The sequence below is a fragment of the Mustela nivalis genome (genome assembly GCF_964662115.1).
Source record: "Mustela nivalis genome assembly, chromosome: 3".
In the NCBI taxonomy this organism is placed as follows: Eukaryota; Metazoa; Chordata; class Mammalia; order Carnivora; family Mustelidae; genus Mustela; species Mustela nivalis.
In genome coordinates this window covers 4,357,029-4,369,049 of record NC_139022.1, presented here as the reverse complement: position 1 = coordinate 4,369,049, position 12,021 = coordinate 4,357,029, and the positions used below count along the sequence as shown (strand labels likewise).

The window sequence follows — 12,021 nt, the reverse complement described above, 5'->3', positions numbered from 1 at the left end:
TTACTGACAAAGTCATTTGAATTAATTATGCATAGAAACATTTATTTGGCAGGTGGCTGGGTAGCTCAGTTGGATAAGGATCTGACTCTTGATTTTGTCTCAGGTCATGATTTCAGGGCCCTGATATTGAACCCCACTTTTGCCTCCATACTCAATGGGGAATCTGCTTAAAAATCTCTCTCTACTTCTCCCTCTGACCCTCCCCCCATTGAACCAGTTCTTGCTATCTCACACTAAAATAAATGTTAAAAATATTTGCTTCTTTGCAATAATTTTTAGGATAAAATGCTAAAAGAGTTACAAAATATAAACCTATAGGCATACATAAAATAAGACACAATTTTAACATACACTTATTAAATATTTTGTGTTTGCTTCTAGCAAAGGAAGAGTACTTTCATTGTACCATAACTGATGTGTATATGTAAGTGTATGTACAGGCATTTCTCACTTCAATAACAAAGGTTTCAAAACAAATTATTCAAAGAACAATGGATATTTCAAGTGGAGCTCTGAAAGTTTCTGTTTGTTTTTAGAAATTCCCAGGTGATTGCAGGGTGATGCATGTAGTTGTATTGGTTTGTGATTTAATGTAATTCTGACACTTTTTTCCCCAAATTCACTTCCCATTAAGTTTGAAAGGGAGCAACCAGAAATTGCTTGTGCCTGCTAGACTGCTTTTGGTCCCTCTTTACACCACTTTTGCTGTACAGAAGTGCAGCCCTCTCACTCAGTCACAATAAGAAGACCCAGGGTACTAGGACAAGGATGCAATTCATGTATGGATATTCTTATATGCAATACTTGCTTCCATTTGTGTGCAAGAAAACAGGGATTGTGGACTTCATAATGAACTGTTTCCATGATTTTGAACTCATATTAATAGAAATTGAATGCTATTTATGAAATAACTTATAATAAATATTATCCTTATGAAATAGTGTTTAATGTATGGATTATATTACATGAATTACACAATGTGTTAATATATTAAAATACATATTGAAAAATATGCATAATATACATTCAATTAATATTATTTGTTAAATAATAAAATGCATTAATTTACATTTGTTTTATTGAGATGTAATTAATATAATTCTACTGTTCTTAGGTGTACTGCATAACAGTTTGATGTATCTATATATTGTAAATTAATTTTCAAAAAAAGTTTAATTATGTATCACCACACATAGCTACAATTCATTTTTTTATGAGAACTTCTAAAACATACATCTTTAGCTGCTTTCTTATATACAAAAGAACATTGTTAACTACAGTCACCATGCTGTTCACCATGCAGGAATTCTTTTTAACTTATGTATCTTACAACTAGAATTCTTACCTTTTGAATACCTGCACCCATTTTGCACATGATTCTTTATGAATTTTTGATAACTGGTTTTAACATTGGAATTATAATTTTACTGTTTCATAAGGTACAAAAGTCATAAGGATAGATCCTTTAAAATGTGATTATATTGTAAAAGTTAATTTTTATAAATTCTTATAATTTTTTTGTGAGAGGGAATAGTACCTTTTTAGGTGTATGTGTTTATAAAACAAATACTTTAAAAATTTTATTATCATCAGGGGTTTGGAAAAATCCACTTTCTACTCTTGATGGATAGAAACTGATTTTCTTTCCAGATACATAAATAATGAATAACCTGTAAGTGTTGAATATTAATATAGAAAACATAGGCTTCAAGCATTTTCTTACTATCTTTAATGGAGAAAGTTACCTTTGAGCATATTTTTCATTGCCTCCAGAACGTCTTTATTCCTAAAGCTGTAGATGATAGGGTTCAGTGTGGGTGTGAGGATGGTGTAGAATATTGCCAAATACTTGTCCTGGCCTGGAGTGTGGTATGATTTGGGTCTCATGTATGTGAAAATAAATGGCCCATAGTACATTGTGACCACAATCATGTGGAAAGAACAGGTAGAAAATGACTTTTTCCGTGCTTCTGATGATTTCATTTGAAGAACACTGAGGAGGATTTGGACATAAGAAGCAAAGATTAGGGAGAAAGGGATGAGGAGAAAAATTAAGCCACTTACATAAACTCCTTGTTCATACAGGGTTGTGTCCACACAGGACAACTTCAACATGGCAGGGACCTCACAGAAAAAGTGATCAATAGCTCTTGAGCCACAGAAGGGAAAGTGGAGGGCATAAGCTGTGTGGGCTATGGAGTTGACAGTCCCAACCAGCCAGGACCCTCCAGCCATGAGGATGAGGACATAGTCATTCATAAGAATGGGATAGCGTAGTGGATGGCAGATGGCTACATAGCGGTCATAAGACATTGCTGCCAGGAGAAGACACTCACCACCTAGGAGGGTGAGGGACAGAAATACCTGGAAGCCACAACCTGCAAATGAAATAGTTCTGCTGCCTGACAGGAAGTTAGCGACCATTTTGGGAACAATGTTAGAAATATGCAAGATGTCCATGAAAGACAGATGGCTGAGCAGGAAATACATTTGAGTGTGGAGTCTTGAGTCCCTGAGGATAAGGAGGATCATGATTGTGTTTTCCGTAATAGTCATAATATAAATAATGACTATAAGAGAGCAGAAAACTAGACTTGATTGGGAAGAAGAAAAGAGTCCTAGGAGAATGAAATCACTGGTGAAACTGTGATTCTCTTGCCCCATCATGAATTCCAATCTTTCACCTAAAATAGGAAAAAAAAAAAAAAAGAGAGAGCTAAAATTCAGTGGTGTAAATCTCAAACTCACTTACATTTAAAATAATATTAGAAAACATTACATTTAGAATAATAAAAAGAGAGTGAGGCATATATTAACAATGACATTTTCTTTTATTTAGCTAAGAGATCATTTCCTAAGCACATAACAAATAACTTCATGAAGTAGGCAAAATATGAGAAGTAAATGCTAATTAGAATAAGTTCTTCATTATCCTTAGTTTTTTTTAATTAAATTGATTTTTTTTTTCAGAAAAACAGTATTCATTATTTTTTCACCACACCCAGTGATCCATGCAATCCGTGCCCTCTATAATACCCACCACTTGGTACCCCAACCTCCCACCCCCTCGCTCCTTCAAAACCCTCAGATTGTTTTTCAGAGTCATAGTCTCTCATGATTCATTTCCCCTTCTAATTTACCCCAACTCCCTTGCAGTCAAAATCAGTAGACTCTCAACCAGCTTTTGAAATGGGTTTGTTTTACAATCTGGGAATTTATTTGTTTGAATAAATTGATCATATATGGTCTGTTCAGTAAGTTGCTAGCTCCGTGTAGACTCAGGATCTTAATTCCATGTTCTTTTTTAAAAATTGCATTAAAAATCTTTAATTAAGTTTTATTTTATTTTAAATTCAATCAATTCCATATTTTTTTTTTAACTTTTTATTTTTTATAAACATATATTTTTATCCCCAGGGGTACAGGTCTGTGAATCACTAGGTTTACACACTTCACAGCACTCACCAAAGCACATACCCTCCCCAATGTCCATAATCCCACCCCCTTCTCCCAAACCCCCTCCCCCCAGCAACCCTCAGTTTGTTTTGTGAGATTAAGAGTCACTTATGGTTTGTCTCCCTCCCAATCCCATCTTGTTTCATTTATTCTTCTCCTACCCACTTAAGCCTCCATGTTGCATCACCACTTCCTCATATCAGGGAGATCATATGATAGTTGTCTTTCTCCGCTTGACTTATTTCGCTAAGCATGATACGCTCTAGTTCCATCCATGTTGTCGCAAATGGCAAGATTTCATTTCTTTTGATGGCTGCATAGTATTCCATTGTGTATATATACCACATCTTCTTGATCCATTCATCTGTGGATGGACATCTAGGTTCTTTCCATAGTTTGGCTATTGTGGACATTGCTGCTATAAACATTCGGGTGCATGTGCCCCTTTGGATCACTACATTTGTATCTTTAGGGTAAATACCCAATAGTGCAATTGCTGGGTCATAGGGCAGTTCTATTTTCAACATTCTGAGGAACCTCCATGCTGTTTTCCAGAGTGGCTGCACCAGCTTGCATTCCCACCAACAGTGTAGGAGGGTTCCCCTTTCTCCGCATCCTCGCCAGCATCTGTCATTTCCTGACTTGTTGATTTTAGCCATTCTGACTGGTGTGAGGTGATATCTCATTGTGGTTTTGATTTGTATTTCCCTGATGCCGAGTGATATGGAGCACTTTTTCATGTGTCTGTTGGCCATCTGGATGTCTTCTTTGCAGAAATGTCTGTTCATGTCCTCTGCCCATTTCTTGATTGGATTATTTGTTCTTTGGGTGTTGAGTTTGCTAAGTTCTTTATAGATTCTGGACACTAGTCCTTTATCTGATATGTCGTTTGCAAATATCTTCTCCCATTCTGTCAGTTGTCTTTTGATTTTGTTCACTGTTTCCTTTGCTGTGCAAAAGCTTTTGATCTTGATGAAATCCCAATAGTTCATTTTTTCCCTTGCTTCCCTTGCCTTTGGCGTTGTTCCTAGGAAGATGTTGCTGCGGCAGAGGTCGAAGAGGTTGCTGCCTGTGTTCTCAAGGATTTTGATGGATTCCTTTCGCACATTGAGGTCCTTCATCCATTTTGAGTCTATTTTTGTGTGTGGTGTAAGGAAATGGTCCAATTTCATTTTTCTGCATGTGGCTGTCCAATTTTCCCAGCACCATTTATTGAAGAGGCTGTCTTTTTTCCATTGGACATTCTTTCCTGCTTTGTCGAAGATGAGTTGACCATAGATTTGAGGGTCTATTTCTGGGCTCTCTATTCTGTTCCATTGATCTATGTGTCTGTTTTTGTGCCAGTACCATGCTGTCTTGATGATGACAGCTTTGTAATAGAGCTTGAAGTCCGGAATTGTGATGCCACCAACGTTGGCTTTCTTTTTCAATATCCCTTTGGCTATTCGAGGTCTTTTCTGGTTCCATATAAATTTTAGCATTATTTGTTCCATTTCTTTGAAAAAGATGGATGGTACTTTGATAGGAATTGCATTAAATGTGTAGATTGCTTTAGGTAGCATAGACATTTTCACAATATTTATTCTTCCAATCCAGGAGCATGGAACATTTTTCCATTTCTTTGTGTCTTCCTCAATTTCTTTCATGAGTACTTTATAGTTTTCTGAGTATAGATTCTGTGTCTCTTTGGTTAGGTTTATTCCTAGGTATCTTATGGTTTTGGATGCAATTGTAAATGGGATTGACTCCTTAATATCTCTTTCTTCTGTCTTGCTGTTGGTGTAGAGAAATGCAACTGATTTCTGTGCATTGATTTTATATCCTGACACTTTACTGAATTCCTGTATAAGTTCTAGCAGTTTTGGAGTGGAGTCTTTTGGGTTTTCCACATATAGTATCATATCATCTGCGAAGAGTGATAATTTGACTTCTTCTTTGCCGATTTGGATGCCTTTAATTTACTTTTGTTGTCTGATTGCTGAGGCTAGGACCTCTAGTACTATGTTGAATAGCAGTGTTGATAATGGGCCGGCTCCCGGCAAGCGGCGGAGCAACTGCGCACAAAATCAGGACTTTTAAAAGTCTGTTCCGCTGAGGGACATCGCTCCAGAGGCTAAACCGGGGCGAAGCCCACGCGGGGTCAGCGTGGCCTCAGGTCCCGCAGGGTCACAGAAGCATCGGGGGTGTCTGAGTGTCGCAGAGCTTGCGGGTATTGGAACGGGAAAGCCGGCTACAGAAACAGAGCCGACAGTAAGCTCGCAGCTCGGTGTTACCTTGAACCGATCGCAGGCTCGGTGAGCTCGGAGCGCGGCCGGAGGTCAGGCAGATGGGAGTAACTGGGCGCTGTTCTCTGAGGGCGCACTGAGGAGTGGGGCCCTGGGCTCTCGGCTCCTCCGGGCCGGAGACCAGGAGGCCGCCATTTGTGTTCCCGTCCTCCGGAACTCTACGGAAAGCGCTTAGGGAACAAAAGCTCCTGAAAGCAAACCCGAGCGGATTACTCACCCTGACCCCGGGTAAGGGCGGTGTAATTCCGCCCGGGGCAAAGACACTTGAGAATCACTACAACAGGCCCCTCCCCAGAAGATCAACAAGAAATCCAGCCTAGACCAAGTTCACCTACCAAGGAGTGCGGTTTCATTACCAAGGAGAGCAGCCGAATTCCAGAGGAGAAAGCCAAGCACGGAACTCATGGCTTTTTTCCTGTGATTTTTTTTAGTCTTGCAGTTAATTTAATTTTTTCTTTTTCATTTTTTTTTTCTTTTTCTTCTCGCCTTCGGGTAAAAAAATTTTTTTTTTTAACTGTTACCTTTTTCTTTTTTAACGATTTTTTACTAGTTTATCTAATATATATATATTTTTTCTTTTTTACAATTCCATATTTTTAAATTGAGTTCAGTCTTTTGTCAAAGTCACCTTTTAAATGTGGTGTACCCTCAAACAGTGCACTTAAAATCTTAGTACCCTCTCTTGCCCTGTGTACCCCAATTTGCCTATTTCTCCTTATTGTTGTTAATGTGGTCATACTCTTCTTTTACTTTTTTTATTATGTTTAATTTGCCAATATATAGTACATCATTAGTTTTGATTTAGTGTTCAGTGGTGCTGTCCTTTGATGTGTTTTGCAAATCACTTTTCATCTATAACATATTAAATAAATATATGAATTATATTTGTTGTTTATTATCATCCTAACACACCAGAACTTAAACTTCCAAATGTGAGATCATTATTTTGGCCTCTGTATAAGCTGAGTGGCTGAACAATGCTTTGTACATAGTAGTTGCTCAATGATATATTTTAAGTAAATGAATAAATGAGTAGGATATGGAACTCAATATTCTGTCTCAGTTCTTATTTGGCTAACCTTAGAGAAAATGAAATGTATTATTTATACATTTAATGAGATGTTAAAACTAGGTTAATCTGTATTTGTAATTTGAAGTATCAGTATTTAAATGCAAAAGAAAAAGAACATTGTATTCAGTTAAAATAAGAATATGTTTTATTTTGGCCAGTTTTAGTAACTTCTCAAAATTGACTTATATTTAATTACTTCTTTATATAGGGAATCATATGGTTTCTAAATAATGATGCTCTTTAGTTGTGGATAGTGGCTACTTAACTGTTCCCTCTACTATTATGTGCACAGATTCAGTAGGTATGATCTATCCCTCAATAAATAAATATACACTCATACATAGTTGCACACACAGAGACATAGTGGTACAATTTTGAAAACACAGGTGCCGATTATGAAAAAGAAATAATATATAAAACAAGTTACTTGCCATCTTTAAGAACTATTCTTAAGTCTTTGGCCCCTTCCAGCCTCAGTAAACAGAGCATGCAACTCTTGATTTCAGGGTTGTAAGTTCAACTTATTGGGTATAGATATTGGGTTTAGAGATTACTTAAAAACAAAATCTTTAAATACAAAAAAAGAACTATTCATGATTTTGAATGAACGTGTTTTGGCTTTCCCTTTGAGGAAGCAAATATACAAATATGTCTCTGGTTAAATATGAATAATTTGAATTTTTCTGTTTTAGTTGGTATTATGATTCTTCATTATGAAATAAACCTCTATTTTCTATTTTAATGGTCTGGAATGTGAATGTTGTTTTGCTATAATTTTCACTATATTAAAAGATTAACCTTTGAATGAAGTTGTGGATATACACATATTTAAGAAGTTCTTGCTCTTTTGACTTGTTTGACCTACAGCTCAGTAAATTTTGGTGTATACACAGATTAAGATTTAAGGGCACCGATGCTTCCCATGAATTGGTGGATCATAAATAAGTCTCTAAAATCTATGAATAAAATAAGTCTATGAATATTACTGACAACTCCAATTCAATAATCATTATGCAAAGTTGTTGACTTTTTCTCACTTTTCCCCATAATTTTGTCATTCTAGTTTTCCTTTTTCCATTAGTGACTCCCTTTGTTATACTCATTTGCCCTGAAAAAACCATTCTCAATTTTAGTGTTGAGAAGTATGGGAGCACAGTTGGTTAAAGGCCCACCTCTTGGTTTTGGTTCAGGTCTGGATATCAGAGTTATGGGATCAAGCTCTGGGTCAGGCTCTACACTCAACAAAGAGTCTGCTTAAGAGTATCTCGCTCTCTGTCCCCCTTCCCCAACTGTCTCTTTCTCTAAAGTAAATAAATCTGTAAAAAAAGAAAAATATGTAATGTCTATTTTTTTAATTAAATTTATTTATTTGCAGCATAACAGTATTCATTATTTTTTCACCACACCCAGTGCTCCATGCAATCCGTGCCCTCTATAATACCCACCACCTGGTACCCCAACCTCCCACCCACCCGCCACTTCAAACCCCTCAGATTGTTTTTCAGAGTCCATAGTCTCTCATGATTCACCTCCCCTTCCAATTTCCCCCAACTCCCTTCTCCTCTCTACCACCCCTTTTCCTCCATGATATTTGTTATGCTCCACAAATAAGTGAAACCATATGATAATTGACTCTCTCTGCTTGACTTATTTCACTCAGCATAATCTCTTCCAGTCCTGTCCATGTTGCTACAAAAGTTTGGTATTCTATTTTTTACAGAACCCCATCGCTTAGGAATTATAGGCCTGTTGTATGTTCTCAGTAAATGATTGTTAAAGAAATTTTTGACTATGGATTCTGATATCAAAATTTTCACAATACATCAATTATGTTTACATTTACATCCACAAGAATGTCTATACTCTATCTTTATATGTTAGAAGCATTCCCTAATAAATTCATTGACTACTTCATCTTCTTTGTTCTACTATCTTCTTTCCACTTCCCTGGGAAACCTGAAGTTTCTACAAGAAATTTTTTAATAGGCTCTACATCCAGCATGGAGCCCAACACAGGGATTGAATTCATGACCCTGAGTTCAAGATCTGAGCTGAGATCAAGAATCTGATGCTTAACCAACTAAGCTACCCAAGCAAACTTCTACAATGATCTTTTATGTATTTTTGTCCAACCCATTAATCAGGCATCTGAAATATCCTCCCATGATGCTAGAATGATAGAGAAAAGGATACCTTCTGTGCCATCCAGAATGTTGAATGAAATATGTTCTTGAATCCAAAAAGTCATGCACTGGTGGTGAGCTTCCTAACACTACAGAAGAAAGCGGGAAGACAAATGTTACATACCCTGTAAACTTTTCCAAACCTGTGGTAGTCTTATAAAGTTATAGTCTCCTTCTCTCTACCTGACATTAAATATTCTCTGTCTAATAATGATAATGTAAATAAACAGATATAACATACAGGTTATACTGCCCTAACCTCTAGAAGTTAAGAGACTAATTACAGAAGATGTTATCATCATTAGATACCATGGATTTAGCTATAAACACAGTCATATCCCAAATTTTCCTTGGACGGAAAAGAAAGGTCTTCATACCCTTTACCCAGTGAATTCACTACACTCAAATAATCTTTACCATTTTACACTTGCCAAGATGTTCAAAATGCATTATGCATGCACAAATTTGACTTGACTCGTTTCAAAAATATTCTTTTCACTTTTCTGCCAATTATCTCAGGATATGAATAAACCATTCAGAATATTTCTTTAAATTTAAGTAGAAGGGAATTTACATTTAAATATAAGGAAATTATTCAATATATCAGTATGACTTCACCTTTATCCAATTATTTGTATGCATCTACACTACATCATTATATGAAAGTTTTGATTGTAAGACAAATGACAATTACAAGAGATTATTTCTCCCTGAGTAATATTTATTTTGAATAGTGTTTGATACAGAAATCCTGGGAAAATATATTCTGATATACACACATATTTTATACTAAAATATAATGCTGCCTTTATTTTTGGATGTATTCTAAAAACCCATGATATCAATGGCCAAATTGATATACCAATTAAAAACACTCTCTTCAAATACCAGACTTACATGGATGGTGTACAATTGATTCCTGTTAAGTGGTCATTACTGATAATTCATTGTAACGGAATTACATAGAAGCGGCAGAGGTCTGACAATGGATTTCCCTAAATATGGATGGAATAAAATCATTGCTTCTGTAAAGGAGTTGACATGGAAAATGCATACCACGTTAGATGTATGACACTCTGACTTTTCCTAGGAATGGGTATGCTGCTGAACCAAATAATTATATCAAGAATGTAGCAATATAAGCTAAAAGTGTCCATGATTTGAAGAGATAAACAAGAAAATTTAATGCAAATAGAGTATATTTGAAATATTGTATATTATGTCTTATTATCACACAGCATATCATTCAGATGTAAAATTTTATCTGAAATGCATTTTTATGAAACCAGGACAATAGCAATACTTGCCTCGAAGTTTTGAAGGTTAAATGAGGCAACATATTATAACACATACATACAAACACATGTATGTACACACATGCCTACATCTGTGTACACACACACAAACATACATAAGAGTTTAGAACTTAGTAGTTATACAAGGACAATGATTATTACTGTTGATTTTATTATTATCATTTCTAAAATTACTGTAGTAGTATTTCTTTTTTTTTAACTTCATTATTTTTGTTATTATAGTTATTTCCTTATATTTTAAATAAGCATTTAAACTACTATATCTTAGAAAGAGAGGGTGTAGTATTCAGGAGAGGAGAAGGGAGTTGGGGGAAATTAAAAGGGGAGGTGAACCATGAGAAACTATGGACTCTGAAAAACAATCTGAGGGTTTTGAAGGGGCGGGGGGTGGGAGGTCAGGGTACCAGGTGGTGGGTATTATAGAGGGCACAGATTGCATGGAGCACTGGGTGTGGTGCAAAAATAATGAATACTGTTATGCTGAAAATAAAAAATAAATTTAAAAAAGAGTATATAACCAGGTAAAGAAATACAATTCGATGTTGTGAATCAAAGGTATATTGTGTTCTCACTGCCTGGTGACATTGGTCCATGAGGCTCTCTGGGGAAAATGGAAATGCAGTATGTTGAATGACAATGTGTAGTCTGCTTCACACCCATATACACACAGCCAGGTGTGTGTAAGAGAGCTAACTGATAGTCCTTATTATGAAGTCAATGAGCTGGGCTGTTCACAATTGCATTCTATACTAGCCATTTGACACTATAATTAACTAGCTATTTTTTGACCTTTCAGGAGACTGAATCATACACCAAAGAATCATTTAATGGCTACCTTCTATTTGTTGCTGCTGTCATGTCAGTCTAAGGAAGTCCTGTGAGTATTGTTTCAGTGACACCAAATTCATCATGCCCAACAGTGAACTCCCAAAGTCTCCTGAAACGTGGGCCATCATTGGTACCACCATTTACAACAGCCCAAGCCAGAAATCTTGAAAAAAGAAGTTATCTTAAATTTCCTTTATCTCTTCACTCCTATATATAAAAGTCACCATCTCCTACCTTCTCCCCCTACATAAATACCCCACCTTGGGTTATACCTCCTCATGGTGCTGCATTCCATGTGTCGTCATGGTGACTCTAAACATCTATTCTGTCCTCTCTCAGTAGAATGTCTAGATCTGTATGGGTTCAGTGCCATCCACACTGACCACACACTTCACAGCTCTGCTTGAAGTCAGAAGAGTGTGGCCAATGATGTAAATTTCAGGTAAAGATGATGGAAGAGTTCTGGGACTGGAAGATCCTGCTCTTCTCACCCCTTTGTCCTGTGAGTTGCACCTGTATGTGATGATGTATGATCTTGATTCTTTCTGGAAGAGCTGTACAGGAAATAAATTCAGAAGTTCAGGAGCAAAACCTGTGAGCTGCCAGGCAATTTATTCATCATAGTAATGTGTGGATATTAATAAAAATAACTCACCAAAATGTTAAAAGAATAATTTGGGGAGGGGAAAAGCAAGATATTTCCCTGTGATGTATCCTTGCTCTCCTTAACATTCCCATTGGGTCATACATGTTTGGGATAATGGATCTAGGATAATTCCAGTGTATTTTATTCAAAATGCATAACAAATCCTTTTAGGACATAGAATTTCAAAGAATTAAAATATTGTAAAGGTAATTCAAGTAAATGTCTGCCTCCAGTT

General features: G+C 36.3%; 1 protein-coding gene across 1 annotated transcript; it reads right to left on the bottom strand.

The window, feature by feature from the left end:
- Positions 1-1,714: 1,714 nt before the first annotated feature.
- Positions 1,715-11,253, bottom strand: LOC309861239 (olfactory receptor 2AJ1-like). Its single transcript, XM_082724025.1, has 3 exons — positions 11,148-11,253; positions 9,007-9,085; positions 1,715-2,684 (listed from the first exon to the last, which is right to left on the bottom strand). The coding sequence occupies exons 2-3, from the start codon at positions 9,059-9,061 to the stop codon at positions 1,729-1,731; spliced, it is 1,011 nt and encodes a 336-aa protein (XP_082580151.1). The 5' UTR covers positions 9,062-9,085; positions 11,148-11,253; the 3' UTR covers positions 1,715-1,728.
- Between the last annotated feature and the right edge of the window lie 768 nt (positions 11,254-12,021).